General features: G+C 35.4%; 1 protein-coding gene across 2 annotated transcripts in view; it reads right to left on the minus strand.

Annotated features, from left to right (window-relative positions):
- LOC140148505 (sugar phosphate exchanger 3-like) overlaps nt 1-12546 on the minus strand; it is a 31617-nt gene extending 19071 nt beyond the window's left edge. For both annotated transcript variants that reach the window (XM_072170491.1, XM_072170490.1), the window contains exons 1-3: nt 12373-12546; nt 7478-7598; nt 638-759 (exon numbers count right to left, since the gene is read on the minus strand). In XM_072170491.1, coding sequence (XP_072026592.1) covers nt 638-759; nt 7478-7598; nt 12373-12500 — 371 coding nt within the window. In that variant the 5' untranslated portion in view covers nt 12501-12546. The remainder of the gene's footprint in view (nt 1-637; nt 760-7477; nt 7599-12372) is intronic.
- Nucleotides 12547-16838: the final 4292 nt, after the last annotated feature.

Genomic DNA, 16838 nt, shown 5'->3' on the forward strand with positions numbered 1-16838 from the left:
CCTCAAATGGCAAAGCCTGGTTTGAAAGGGATTGCATTCTGCATTGACTTTAACATCTTTGCAAGTTTTGAGGCTTAAAACTTTTTTGCCCTAAGGGTTTGGATAGCGACATTTTCACATATTTTTGCAAGACCCGAGAGTGCATCAGACACACCAAATTGCATTTTAAATACGAAGAATGTCCGTCTGCTTTCAAATAATTTTATTATATAATAAAAGTTTTATGGCAAATCTTTTTTTCCCAAAACACCAACAAATTTAAGGTCTTTTGGGGTAAAATGTATATCTTCAATACAAAAGGTCAACATTTTCAGTTGATGGTTGGCTTTTCATCCCAGCTACATACACTTTAAATACATATCATTGCATTTTTTAAGGTTACTTCGAGGACTGTTAAATGTTAAAAATGCCAAATTTTAATTATTTGCCATAAAATTTGTATTAAATCACAAATGTCAAAAATTTTTAATTATTTGATATCATCAGGATATTCCTCGGATTTAGAATGCAATTTGGTGTGGCTGATGTGCTCGCAGGACCTGTGCAAGGTGCGTGACTGCTCCCTTTAACATGACAGAGGCTGCTCTTTCTAGTCTATTGATTGGCTCCACATCATATGATAGCAAAGAAAACTTACCTATCCCCTATAGCCCCACAAACATAAAGACCCACTGCATAGGAAATTAGAAATACTGTGTCCAAAACCCCAAAGAACACCTCTGCTTCTTGTTTACTATCCAAGAAATGTTCTTCTGTGCTCTGCAAGTAAAAGAAAACAAACAAAAAGTAGGTACATTATTTTGAAACATGTAAAAAGATTGAGAATTGCATGTGAGAGAATTATCAAATATACATATATATTTATTTATTTATAACATTCGGCCGAAGCCAGGCCACGTCCAGTAGTGCTCGGAGGCTACTAAATTAAAGGGATGCCATCCGGATATGACGGGACAGGGATATGGAAAGAGGTCCGATTTTAGATACAGGAGGAAAACCGGAGCACCCAGAGAAAAACCTGTGAGGGCGAGCATGGGTCGGCAACCAAACTCACATGTGGCACCGCAGGGAATTGAACAAGGGCCACAGTGGTGAGAAGTGTCTGAGAAGACCACTACACTAACCCGCCCTCCCCAAATATACAAAAAAAAAGAGCATGGTAAAAATAATTTTACGTTTCCAACTGAAATTATTTCTTAAGTTAAATTTGAACTGGGAATTTAACGGAGTCACCCATTCAGGTAACCCCATTTGAAATTCACACTCCCTGTGTGGAAGATCAGAGGATGATTTTTAAATACTTAAGTATTTCCATTATGCACTGTAAAAGTGTTATCACCTGAGTTTCAACTGCCACTTAACTTTTCAAATTCCATTAAATTCTGTGCAAAAGATGTTGTTTTAAAATTGTGTGTGTGTCACAGCTATTGGTCGTTATTTGAACAAAAGTGATGTCTGTATAAAGGATAACTTACTCCTTCTGTGGATAACAACCAGCATATTGACAGTGTTTTTATTGTACATATTCTGTCCAAATTGAAAGTTAACCATGCACTTCTATGCAGTAGAGCAGTGGCGTCATGTTTACTCACACTGCTATAATAGTTGACCCAATGGGGTGTTGGGTAGTACTTAAAAGCATCCTCTGGTGGAAGATTAAGGTCTTGTCTTCCATAGGAAGTGTACGGATTTCAACTGTAATAGCCAAATTTAAGTGTTATTGGTGTTAGTAATATTAACCATATCTTCACCTGCTCTATACATGACAGTGGCGATCTTTCATTTGTATACGGCCTATGCACACACAATGATATTTTGAATTTAATATAGCATGCCTCATTGATGATTCAACTTGGGTTAAACATGATAGCTTAACAGAAATTCAAACTCTTCAGTTCGGCCAAAAACTGAAATATGAAACCTTAAATAAGCATTTCAATTGCTTCTGATTTTGCTACATTCAGCACATGTTAAATAACATTAAGTTAGAGTCCGAAGTTTACCGTTTTCTAAAATCCATTTTCCGTGTTGTAATCCGTGTTGTAAAATTTGTAAATCCGTGTCATGAATAAAGCTTAAAATGTTTAAACAATGATATTAATGCCACAATAAAGTGTTCAATATCACAATCAAAATGCTCTGATTGGAATATTCTCACGATAATAGGCCGACTGTTACGGTGTTTGGAGGGATATAAGGGGTTCATGCCTTGGTAATATACCTTTATTGCGGTATTATTAAACAGTATTTTTATCATAAAAATTGACATACACAACTCACTCATGCTAAGTAACATTTATTTCTCCCTTATCTTTTAACAATTTTTGTCACATCATACAAAAATGTAATTTAATGTGTTGTACCTCCGATTCCGTGATTTTCTTCCGTTTTCCGTAAAACTTCGGACTCTACATTAAGTGCATAAGTACAATAAATGGTGAGATGATTTCTGTATGCAAAATTATACTAAATACATCATTATTTGAAGCTACTTGAAGCTCTTTCTCAGTAACCTTTTTCTTTTTAATTCTGCATCTTTTCATGTATGAGTTTGGTATCAGGTATATAGATTTTGAAATAAAAGACGGTACCTTTGTAGAATCAATTTAAATCACACATGGATCTACACACTACATGACTGCAAGTAGTTTTTTCTGTGTGCATGTGTGTATATATTTTTGATCTTGATTTGTTTTGTTTTTCACTTTGCTGTCTATAATTATAATATAGACACCCAATTATCTATACTAATAAAATAATGAGCTCTGTGTGTCTGTCTGTCCGGCTAGGCGTTTCGCCGCGCTTCGACGCATCGTTCCGATATTTCAGACATAGATGGGTACCGGGCGTGCGCTGTTTATCGGGTAGTTTTAAAGGTCATCGGAGGTCAAGGTCAAAGGTCATGGATTTCAAACTTTGTCCGATCGGGCCCAAACTTGGTGGGTGGGATCCTTGATACGTAGGGAATATATGCCCAAAATAAAATTGAGGTCAACCGAGGTCAAAGGTCATTACGGAGGGGTCAAATTTCAAACTTTGTCCGATCGGGCTCAAATTTGGTGGGTGGAATCCTTGATACAAAGGGAATATATGCCTGAAATAAAATTGAGGTCAACCGAGGTCAAAGGTCATTACCGAGGGGTCAAATTTCAAATTTTGTCCGATCGGGCTCAAACTTGGTGGGTGCAATCGTTGCCACAAGGGGAATATATGCACGAAATATCATTAAGGTCAACGGAGGTCAAAGGTCATTACGGAGGGGGTCAAATTTCAAACTTTGTCCGATCGGGCTCAAACTTGGTGGTGGAATACTTGATACAAGGTCAATATATGCACGAAATAAAATTGAGGTCAACCGAGGTCAAAGGTCATTATGGAGGGGGACAAATTTCAAACTTTGTTCAATCAGGCTGAGGTCATCAAAGGTCATCAAGCGAAGGACATCTAGGGTCAGATGTTATATGGGGTCATTGGGAGTCAAACTGTATCGCTACCATGCTGGTGGTGCTCTCACGTACAGCTGGGGTGCCCTCGCAGCTGCAGGTTCTCTAGTAAATTGATAAAATTAACTCAATGTATAAAAATTTAACTTAGACTCTAACAGAGTAAAATCATTTTTCACTCACTAATTGTAACAGTATTCTGAAATGCATGATGAATTGTTGATACAGTTCTATCGAACTTTTCATGTCTGTTTTTTTTTTCTGACAAAATCAAAAGTGCAGAAGTAAATTATCACAATTAATATAACTGTAATCATTAGATTTTATGACATAGCTAATAACATGAATTACACTATTTCAATTACTAATAGGGATACTGTCAGGTCTGGGCCAGTCTACAGTGAGCAATAGCTGATATAAGTTTAACCAAGCATGATACAGTAAATCCCAGAGACTTGGCAAAGTCTAGCACCAGCTGTTGTGCACCATGCCTCATCAGGTAATGATAATGCAAATTACGCCAACGGATACACCTGAGACAGATGATACCAAAAATTAGGCAAAAATTGAATATAAATTTAAGACTGACCAAGCCAATACTGTTCACTCTGCTTGAAGGTTAATTAATTTTTATCCCAACTAAAAAAAGTTTATGTTCACTGGACAAGCCAAATGTTTCATAAACAAAATTTGTATTTTTCTGAAAAAGTTTGACAGTTTTAATTGAATTATAATAAGCATTGTCTTTTTCTTCCTTATATATTGTACTGGTAATTTAAATCATACACAAATAGAAAAAAAAAAAAGTTTGATAATAATGGTTGAAATAGGATTTAAACTGTTCATTTTAAAGCTTTTTAACCAAAAGTCGTACATAATGCTATTTTACAAGTTTACCTCAAATGACCTTTGACCTCTGTATATGACCCAATTATTTGGACTGTTCTTAATCTTATGACACCAAATTTTAACCAAAAGCCTTACATGTACATTAATACTTGCTGACAGACACACACTGACTGACACACTTTGACACAATGACTGACGGATACACACCCCAACATCTTTTCCTTTCGACGATCTAAAAACATTCTTCCACAGGAAGAAAACTCCATTTTAAATCCTCATTACTTTACTTCTTGCACACCCATATTATCAACATACTATCTTTCTGTCAAACATCTAAGCCTCTTGACAACCAGCTTTTAACTGAATCGCAGTTAACTGTTACTACAGTTAGCACTACAATCATAACATCACAAGACATCAGTTTTTTAACCAACTACAGCAAACAGTAAATCAAATATTGATAAGTTAAGCAAATAAGAGGTAGCATCCAGAGGTTGATTAAATGTAAGCCCAGAATACATTGCAGCCACTGACAGCATGTTTGAAAAACACATGGTTATTTTCAGAAAACATCATGCTGGGCTCCTGCTGTGCATGGTCAAGGTTGTTATACAACAAGATAAGCTATGCGTCTGCATGCATGCATGTGCAAGAAAACTTTGCTGGTTCCACCTTCTTTTCCCAAGCATTTAAAATATCTAAAATTGTTTTAAAAACACACGACTTTTTAACTTTCTTGATAGCAATGTATCCACAAACATTACCCGTACCCAATTATCAATTCAAAACATAAAAGTCGCGATGAATATTCCATCAAAACTACTGGTTCTTATTTTGTACATAAATTTGAATATGAAATGGTGTTGAAATGGCTCCTTTATTACATTGCACATAATAACATACTGCATGCTGGGATTACATTGAATCAACCTCTGGGTAGCATCTATCCTTCATGTACAATCAATTCATCAAACATAAATTGGACATTGTTAGAGTATCATCCAATGTGAATTTTCCTAAATTAATAAGTAAAACTTTATGCAATAAGGCCAGAAAATGTATATTTGCTTGTCCACAAAAACTCTCCAGAAGGTAGGATTGGTTGGTCAGATTATCTCCCCCCCCCCATGCAAAACATGTATAATTGGCTTGATAAAAAACCAGTGTAGGTATTTCATGACTGCATTATTTCAGGTATGTTTTTAAACAGATTACAAACATGAAGAAACTTGTTAAAAAAACTTTGTGTACCTGGCTCGAATCAAAATTCTAAAAGAAAAAAAATTCTCGGGAATTTCAAAACATGAATGTTGGTATTCTTTTGTACAGTAAAAACATTTTCCCTGATTTTGCAAGTGGCAAATTGTATAGTGCACTGCTTGTGTAACCGTGTGTATTTCTCGATTAATAAAGATGGGATTTGTGAACATGCCATGCTGAACATTTCATGGCTGCTCCTTGGGAATGGTAAATTAGTGTACACAAGTGTTGATTACATCAAGCGACTGAACACAAATAGGCCCTAATATTCAAAATGGAGTGTTTTCTTGTTAATTATGCAGGCCCCCAATCCAATTGGCTAAAAAGAAGACCAGTGAAGAACAATGTGATTGAGATGCTTGATCATAGAGAAATCTCCCTAAACAGGAGATGGAATTTACTTGCTTGTCAGTTGTTTGATTTTGCAATAGAAAATATTGCAAAAGCTGGGCAAGTAAACTTATTGTTGGGTCAGTAGCTTTATAATCTCACTGCCCTGAAGGCCAGTAGAAAAATAGAAACCTAAAGTCAGAAATGTTGTTGAATAATGGACTCAATGCTGAATTCAATATTTATAAATCTTCCCTGCTATTTTGTTTTACCTGTTGATATGTGAATGAAGTCCAAGAAAGTGTCACAAAATGTGGACCAGTGTAACAGTAGCGTGCGCATAAAGGTGAGGGGGCACCGATCATGCATGATCAATAACAGCAAGATTTGAACACCATAACGGAAACCTTTCGGTTTGCACTGTGTAGTTCACTTCGATACAAGGAAAAATGTCACTTTAAAGGAAGTCTCCGGCAATCACAACATTGTGCCTTATATATTTTCGACAAATAAGGGGGGGGGAAGGGTAAATGGGGGCAATTCCTTCCTCAAAAGTAATCTTTGCACCAAAGGTAGCATTTTTCAAAGGAAAGTTCAGGGCTTTTCATACCAGAAATAGGACCAAACTTTTCACTTTTTTATACACACACAAAAAAATGTCTCAGTGACTGCCCAGACTTCATTTTTGGAACTTCTCACCCAATGCCTTTTTTGTTCAATGATCATCGATCTTTCATTGAAAGAACCCGATTTCTTTTCTAACACTATTGCTGGCTGCACATCCAAGTCAGTTCTAACAAGAGTGCTTCCATTTAAATAATAATTTGACATTATTCAATTTTAGTCAAGTTGCTTTAATCCTTACTTGCAAAAATAACATACAATTTTAAAAAATGTGCATGTAGCACTGTCTTTAAGCTATATTATAACATTTGCTGAGGAAGGACGCCCTCACTGAATTTTTCAAATTCTTTTTTCACACAATTATATTGTACTTTATTAAAACCAATATGTGATGCGATTAAGCAAAATGAGTCGGACGTCGGAAATATTGATTTTGAGATATAGGCAACAATAGTATTCAACTTCCTTTGTATTTTATTGTACTGAGCAACACTAAAATGACCATGATCTCTGGAACCATAAGTCTAATTATGATGGGGATTTTAGTAAAATAAAGCTCTGAGAATGGCTCATGTAATGAAATTGAAAACTGAATTATGATTTTGATCGACATCAGACTCATTTAGCTTAATCGCATCCCATATACCTTGCAAAAATCAAGACTCTGGGTGCTGTAGTTTTGTCAAAATCCGAGATTTTGAATAAAACGCCACGCATACACGATGTTCATAACACACAGTACGTACACGGCGTGCGGGATGGTGATATACACAACAAAGGGTCGTACCATAACATGACCGAAGGAGTGGTACGTATTGGCGACATGTGCGCTGGTAGTAAATTCCAATTTCCGTAGTTATTCGGCTCAAAAATAAAAGGGGATATATCTGACAGTAAAAGCTAACATTTTATGGCAAAGAAATGCTAATCTATTTTGTTTGAAAATGTTATAATATGGCTTTAAGTCTTACCTGGGTAGGAACAGTAATAGTAGATATATTTGTTGTATTGTCATCTAATGGTGCCCATTCTTCTTGTATAGAGGATTTCACATTGCTGAAAGTTTTTCTGGCTGCATTGTAGCAGGCATATCTGTGATAAAAAAATATAATTTCATACTTTTTTAATACAAAACAAGTAAAGTAATAAAAACAAAAATAAAACAAAACAAAAAATCCCACAAAAACAACAAAAACTTATATAAAATATTTTACTTTTTTACTATCACATTAATTGCATTTCGGGTATGAAAATCATAAAAATCCTCTTTACAGCACAGGGTGGGGGAATGGGGATGAAAAATCATCTTCTAGAAATCTAGGCAACTTAACTGGTACAAAAAATATTTTACAGGTTATTTCCATGTTAAATTCACTTCATAATTGAAGTTCCGAATATATGAACAGATTGACCTATAAAACATGTCTAACTGACAAGTTGCAATGAAGCTTATCATATAAATTAAATTTCACTGTAATTTGGTTCTACCAAGATATCTGATATCACACATCATGCATGCATGGAGACAATCATTATCAGACTGCCAATCATTAGTCATTAACGCAGAAATATTATTACAAATAAAACTGAACACAAATCTGAAAAAAAAAGCAATTAATTAGTTGTTATTTATTCACAATTAATTACATTAGCCTAGAAATTAGCAGTCATATTTATGGTAATGTTTGACTGGTCTGTAATCAATTTCATTTCTGACATGTATACACAATCAGAATCAGATAATAAAAATAGAAGCATTCCAGTCTAGTATCCTCAACCATTTAAAATGAAATATATGAGGTTATTGTAGTGTTATGTAAAAGATTAAAATCCAATGTTAGTCTGTAACAATTAGACTTTGAATTTAACCATTATATCACAAGGTAATCAGCATGCAGCACTCCAAAATTTACAATTTTAACTTATTTAACTTTTCAAAAAGGGATGCAAAATTGTGCATATTTTTGAAAGATTATAATTTTGATTGCTCTTTGTAAACAGCAATGTACATTAACCTGAATTGTGAAGCATGATTTTGTGACAGAAAAGAACATTTTTTTTAAATGTAAGAACATTTTTTTAAATGTTCTTTTCACATTAAGCACATTTTAAAAAATATGCTTGAAAGCCTTTGTAGAAGAGACAAGTGCACTCTCCGCCTGCTACATGCTAAATGACCAATGGGTCAACCGTCTTGTCATGATCAGCCAATCAGAGTGATTGTTTATCAGTTTTGCGTTCATTCACGCTTGAAGCAACAGCAGACAATGCCGAAAAATGAGGAAATTTGCTTCAGTAAACAATAAGCAGCTATATGTGCCCCTTAAGGATATGATACATGATTTACCGACAAGTGACTCATTTTGGAATGCGATCATGAATTTTGAAGAAAAATAAAGTTTCCACAGGCTTCGTTGGGATTCGAACCAGCGATTCGGAACTTCCTTTGATTACGCGTCTAGCGCTTTACTGCTCGTCCACGGTGGCAGTTGAGTGGAGGAGTGTAATGATAAATGATAAATCTCATAATGCCATCTTTAGCCTTTTGTTTACGAAAAAAAGACGCGTTTTGTAAAGATAGATTAGCCGTTTTATACATAAAGAGCACGAACGTGTGGGAAAGGTTTCAAACAAATAATAAAGACACTGATGTGATGATGAAATTATGTAAGTCGGGAAATATCTCAAGCGTCGCAATGTTTTGTTTTGGTTTTAGGAATGTGACCTTAAAATTTACGACTTCATGACATTATCATTCGAAATCAACAAAAGATATTTAAACAGTATATGGCCTCATTCTTTCTCTAGAATGTTTTGTACATGTATGTGAAATAGCTTCAACAATGGTTCGCTGCATAATGGTAAAAACAGCCTTGACCTAAAAAAGGGCGAGAGGTACCATATTTACCGATTCAGGCTAAATTTAAAATTGATTGTAAACAAAAATTAATTTTTGTCATATAAAGAAATTGTGTCTGGCGTGAATTACACTACAGTTTTTTATTCTTAGGGCTCTTTAACTTCAAATAATTTTTTAAATGATAGAGTGAATCCCCTGGCCCTCTATAATTATGCACAAAAGATCGAGTCCCCTTAAAATGACTGAAGTGCCTTATATATGCCAATTAGTATAAATTAGTTTAAAAGTGTAATCACTTTTGGGTCAGAACAGTTTTCTGTCCATCCTATTCCTGAATAATGCAGTTCCTACTATAAGAACCAATCTGGAACAATACAATGGTCGTTTATTAAATGCAGAATTTCTGAGTATTAAAAACCAATCAGTAACAAAATATTAAAATAGGATTAATTAATAAATTTGGAATCTTCAAATTACACTTTGATATCTTTAGCAGATTGAGCTTTAGTCTCAATGTATAATTCCAATTTTGATAGCCTCATGAACATAATGCAATGCATGAGACCGGTCCCTGATGAGACCCAATTAAACTTACATATTTGGAAAAATGTGTACACAATCATTTAATAATCATTTTGTGATGTGGTATGGAACTATGTACAATAATGACTTATACGTAAGCGTATCCTGAGACTAGTACTACTGAATACCAGGTATACTAGTCTCAGAGCGTATCCTATGCTATCGCTAACAAACAAAGCGTGTTGTAATTGGTTGCTAGCAGGTCTGCTATTTGATATTTAAAAGGGAAAATAAAAGATAAAGTTAAAACTTGTATTTTGTTTAAAAAAAATTATAACAGGGTACGAGCAAAGCAAGAAAGTCGAACGCTCTATCTAATAAGAGAACGATAGGGGTCGGTGAATAGGCTATGAGGGTATCACCCCCTAAAAAAATTGTCGCTCTTTTTATAATGAAATATCATCGCTCAATTCGAAATGTAAAAAATAGTGTGTTTTTTAATAATTTTTTCCCAGAAAAATCCGGATCCATAAAAAAACCCTGAAATCCATAAAAAATACCCCGGAAAACTTACATCCTTGTTATAATCATCATACAGAGGGAATCAAACAAACTGATGGTAATGAATAAGGTAATCAGTTATTTTTTGGGTATTGTGAAAAATTTAATCATTTTGCTTGGACCTCAAATGTTCATATTTTTCACATTGTCAATGCCCTAAAAACAGCTATTGAACTCTTGAAGCTGCAAAGTCCCTGTGTTGTTGTTAAATGGTTTATGCGATGATGTGGGGCTGTTAGTGGTCAGCAACACGTTGTGCCTGGTCATCCTGGTTGTCTCGAGACATCAAAACCATTCTTACTCCCAATGTAAACCTTAAATTCAATTAGGCTAAGGGGGACAATAGGAGTGGGGTTTATCCTTTTAGTTGTAAGGGGGGAACAAAACAAAGGAACAAAAACACCCAATAACAACAACAACAAAACCAACACATAAGCATGGGGAAATGCAACAAAATACGCTTGAGGAGCCAACTGATTGAAAAATAACAAAGCACAAAGTGTTGTGTTTTTGTTTTTTTCAAATGAAACTCTGTGACCTGCAGTATAAAGTATGTATGTTTTTTCATACTGGCAGATATATCATACAGCCCTTTCCTTAATCCCAGGTTTGATACTTGATGTGCTAGGCTTGTATTAAATCTCCACCTTATGTTCCATTCAGAGAGGAGTCCCACTAAAAATTGGCATGTAAATACTGAGAAGAATGTTTGTCTGTCATGTTTTCCTTATTTTTTTACTAGGGGAAAGGCAGTGTTTGAAATAAGGTGGGCTCCTGTATAGACGAATCCAATTTCACGCATTCCTACACCTCAATGGCAGCCATAGCCGCGATGGGGACCCAGCTATCTCATCTAAAATGTGAAATGATGCGGCCTTGAAGGGTATTTTAAACTGCATTCTATCACCCATGTTACACGTAGGCAAAAGAATGATGAAAGTTTACAACACAAAAGAATCTAACATCAAATTTTAAGCGGGTTTAATCCACCCTATTGGGCACTCACAATGCCTGTTTGGTGCATGTGGGGACCCGATAATGGCCGACCAAATCCTGACCATGACTTGGCTCGTTGGATTCGTCTATAGGTTCCTGTTCTACCACAAACCATGCAACAGCCCATGAAAATCACTACGGAGTACGGACCCTCCATACTCTACCCTACAGGTCCATGACATTTTGTCACCAAAGTCAGCAGGACGAACTCCATGCTGACCTCAACATCAATCCATTAAAGTGTCACAAATGTGGACCAGTTTAACATTAAAATTTCCTTTTTGAGTTTGGGCCCATGACAACTAATGAGGGCCTGTAGTGCCGTACTATTACGCTGCCTTTCGTATTCGCCGAGGAGGACAATTTCGACCTCCTCGTTTGTTTACAAACAAAGAGGTAGACAAAAAGCCTGTCAAAACTGTTCCGCTTGTCCAAATACTCAAGTATCAAAAGTATGGTCCACAATAGAGTGATTCATGCAACATGAATAGAGGATTAAAAAACTGTGAAGTAGGACCATGTGCTTCTTTTGTCCAATTTGGCATCAAGATTTCAAATGGAAACAGTTCAGACCCAGAACACAATCATGTCAGAAATTAATATTTTGTTCTGGGTCTGATTATTCAGACTCGAGGGCCTGTAGCTTTCATCACAAGGGCTTGAATAGCCCTTGGAAGCTTTTGGCTTATCATGAACCTTGGAAGATTTTGGCTTATCATGAACATTGCATGCAGAAGGGCATAGGCCTACCTTGATCAAATCGGTATAAAATATAACCTATGGTTTCCTATACCAGGCAGACACAGATCTGATCTGAGTGCTGAGGATTTGTTTTGAACGGCATTAATTGTAATAAAACAATATTAATCTCAAATGTACAGATTTAATTATAGCAAATAAAACAACAGTAACAAATGTTGTACTTACGCAAAGAATGTGATGATGAACACACTGATGTGATACAAACTCCATCCTCCACAATTAGCCATAGTACACAACCTAACTACCCAGCAACTATCACTGAATACACTGATACCAGACCAGGCAGTGTACATTGGATCATCACACTCAATGGTAACAGGTGGACAATACCAACTCCAAATTGTTTGTAGGGTCTACATTTTCACACAATGGATGTGTGTATACATCCCGGGTATACATGTGAAAATACAATGACATTCAATTCAAACAGACAATTGTGATGAGATCACTATATTGATATAAAAAATGACAAGTAAAAAATATCATTCATGAAAATAAATGCTGATGTAAAAACTTTTTTTTTTGTTTAGGCATAAAAAGCTAGGCATAGGGCTATGTGGATTATGAATACCTGTGAAAAACAATTCTGAGAAGGAAAGACAAATTGAAAAAAAATCAAATACTAATATTACAGTAAACTTCATTGTAACCCTTTATTTGGTATGGTTTTTAGTCGCAATCTGTGCACAGATAATGTATCATGCATGCCTGTGTAAAATATGGTAATTTCATTACATTGTATTATTTCCAATAATACTAAATCACACTTGACATGAGTCACATGATTTTTTTTTTTTGGGGGGGCAGGGTAGAATAATGATAATTTCTAATTATGCTGATCGATTAAGAAATTTTTAATCAAGGAGTGAGGGGTCCTCTGTTTGATTACACATTACACAACCGTGTTTGACCATCAAGATACCTGGATGGTTTGTGACCTCCTCTGCCACATGCAATGAAAAAAAAATAAGCATAGGCCTATTTATTGTGGGATATCTAGTGTATGTATGTATGTTTATTTACATACACTGTCAGTGTCACCCAACAGCCCCTGCATGGACTCTTCATATACCTTTCAAAGCTAAAAGCAAAAGACAAATTTTTTCCTATGCTTAGGTAAAGTGGTGTGATTGACACTGGCTCGGTTCAGAGCTAAAGTTACTTATGCCAATTTGTAACATGCTTATGCCAGTTTTGTTTTTATAAATGTATGTATCTAACAGCTGGCCATAACATATTGTAATAATGAGGAATCATTAATTAATAAAATACAGGTCGGGACATTTAAGTTCATTTAGCAGTTGGTTTATCTGTACAGGGTCATCAGAACCAAAATGTCTAGGACCAGTGGCGGCGTAAGGGGGGTAAATATTTTCTTGACCCCCAGTTTGCCCCCCCACTCTTGAGGCAAAAAACCCAAAATTTATATAACCCAACATTGAAATGTTTTCGGGCAACCTTTTCTAACCTTATACGAACAATGTCGAAACGTTGTGTTTGCTGGGAGTCTACACCAGGCTTCCTCAAATAGATTTGTTGAAGTGCCACACGAAATAAAAGAAAACTGTAAAGCGCCACTCAATGGCTGCGAAGCAGCCATCACGGTGCTTTAGCACCGCCGGGGGAGTCTGAAGCTATTGATTTTTTGAAATTTGAGGTGCAAATGATGTCATTTGGTGCAACATTTTGTACTATTTTAGCCAGTCTTTACAAGGATAACAAGGGAATCGCATTGTTTAATGTTGAAATGTAGAATGTTGGAGATATTCCTGATGGATGAAGTTTGATCAAAGGGTTTGATTTGATTTGATTTTTTTATTTAATTATTTTTTTAAAAATCTAATCGGTGTCGCGCGCCACTCGGGAACCCCTGGTCTACACAAACATTTCTTTAATGGGTATGATACAAAAGTTTTGGATTATTTTATATTACCCTTTTCAATTCCAACAAAAACAAATTCAACATCAGAAGTATGGTTTATGAATTGTATACTAATAATAATAATATACCACTTTTTTTATTACAACAGTTTTGTCATATAAATGCATACAAAATGTACTGCTTTGGTATTAACGTAAACAAAACCACCCCCCCCCCAAAAAAAAACCCAAAACAAAACAAAAACAGCCCTCAAACACAAACTGAAAATAAATCAATACCTTCCAACTCTATCATATCTTCATATTCATCATCACTATTTAGAGTTACATTATTGCCTCATTCAATATACAACCCTCAATTGATTTGATTTCTTACACAATATCACATAATTTGTTTTCATTGAAAAGGACTAAAATATGCAACAGATTTGATTTCATTCTCTATTTTTGTTTTATTTATTCGAAAAATATTCAGGGCACAAAGCAGTTGACCATATCATGGTTTTGCCTTCTAGATGTATGTTAACAATGAGAAAGTGTATCTTATTTTCAAATGGTATTGACCCTTGTTTTATGCCTTTTGTGTGACACTTTTTTGTGTATTATAAACTGGTAAAACTATAATATTAATAATAAACAAAAATAAATCTGAACTTGATTAAATCCCAGATTAATCAATCAATCAATGCAGGATGACCTTGCTATCAAGTATGTGTTGGCTGGATCTGCTGTTGCATTTGATTCATCCGACAACATATGGTGGTTGAAACAACTATACACATGCATATTGCAATAGAATAGAAATATCCGGGGGTAACCACATACATAAGACAATGGCATACAGGGATGTACCATTCAAATGGGTAGTTTTTCCACCAGAAATCCTTAGATATGGTTTGTTTTGAAGAAAAAAATCCTTAGACATGGGTCAACTTTTTTCCAAAAGTTTGAATTGAATTTTTAACCTCAAATCCTGGTTTCTTTTCTAAATTTAAGCGATACAAATGTAAAATCAGTAAACGCCAACGCATGGACTTACATTAACCAAAATCTTTAGATATGGTTCCCTATTTTGGGTAAAAGCTACAAATTCAAAAAGGGTCCTTAGACATGGCATCTCTTGAAACCAGGACATAATATAACCGGTATAGCATCGCATTTTTCTACACAGTCAAATTCCTATTCAATCATACAAACATACGTCATTGCTATACATAATTATTTCTATACAAATAAAACTTTGTCACAATTTTGCTATGCAAAATTCTGACACTAAATTATGCCCTGCTTGAAACAAGTTTTATGTTTGATATACCTTACCATGGGGTATATAAGTGATTGAGTTCTTCAGGAAATTTACCAAAATAGCTGTTACTCATGTTACCTTACTTGTCTTATATTTTGGCACCTTTATGTTTTTTAGTATTCTTGAAAAAAATGTTTCAATTTACAAATTGTACTGCCTCAAACAACACTTACAGAGAAAAAAGCCTGTATGATATACGTTAGTGTTTGAAAATTAATCCCAATGCAAGGTAATATGAAAACTTTTTTTTTTTCAAAAATTAGTTTTTGAAAGAAAATCTACTTAAGTGCCCTTTTAATTTTGATACTGAATTTTGTCATTACCGTAACCACCCGGGTATAAGCCCACCTTCGGCTATAAACCCACCCCCTATTTTTCAAAACATTCTGGGAACAAGGGTGCACTCAGGTATAAACCCAGTACTAAATTTTGGCCAAGTTCTTAAATCAAATCAATGCTTTGCTCTCATATTTAAGAACAGATATAAAAAATATCAGTTGATAATTAACATTCCACACTTATAATTTTAAGAAATTGACATAAAAGATAGAAATTACTGGTACATTGGGCATATACAAATGGGGGTGATTGTTCTTATTTTTAAATTCAAGCACTAGCCCTTCCCCGGTTATAAGCCCACCCCCCATTTTTGAAGTGAAATCTGCCATCTAGTGGGGTGGGCTTATACCCGAGTGGTTACGGTATTATGCTAATATTTTCCCAGACATAATAATTGAGACAGATTTCTGTTTCTGGCCATGAACACAATATTGTGGAATTGATAAAGACCTACTTATTTACTTACTATGACTTAGCTGCACAGACCGGTTTGACAAGCAGTCGCGTTGGCTCAATCGATAAGGCATTCGATTAAGGCGCCAGAAGTTGCAGGCTTGAACCCTGGCAGTGGTTTAGTTCACTCTCATGGAAAAAATGAATTAGCTTGTAACCCGAATGAGAATCGGGAGCTGATCCTGGTTGCGATGGTCATTTGTGGAATGTCTAGGGTATGCACTCTTGAAGCTGCAAAGTCCCTGTGTTGTTGTTAAATGGTTTATGCGATGATGTGGGGCTGTTAGTGGTCAGCAACACGTTGTGCCTGGTCATCCTGGTTGTCTCGAGACATCAAAATCATAGTCCAATTGGCTTCCTCGAGGGAGTGATGATAATGTGTCCAGTACATGTAATACTAAATTGCTTTACACTGAACACTCTGTATTTTTACCCGGTATTACCTGGTATTACCTGGTAACCCACAATCCGATTCAGGCAACAACCACCACGTTTCTACAGGTGCTTAAAATGAGGGTTGTGGTGTGTACCAGAAGTACTAAAAGTATTTTCCTGACTCCCAAGCTGCTTTTCAGGTCACAATGTGATACATAAAATAAACATAAAAGAAGTTCAACACCCAGTAACTGTTAACCGTTGTGTTTCCACTGGC

The sequence above is a fragment of the Amphiura filiformis genome, chromosome 3, assembly GCF_039555335.1.
Source record: "Amphiura filiformis chromosome 3, Afil_fr2py, whole genome shotgun sequence".
Classification (NCBI taxonomy): domain Eukaryota; kingdom Metazoa; phylum Echinodermata; class Ophiuroidea; order Amphilepidida; family Amphiuridae; genus Amphiura; species Amphiura filiformis.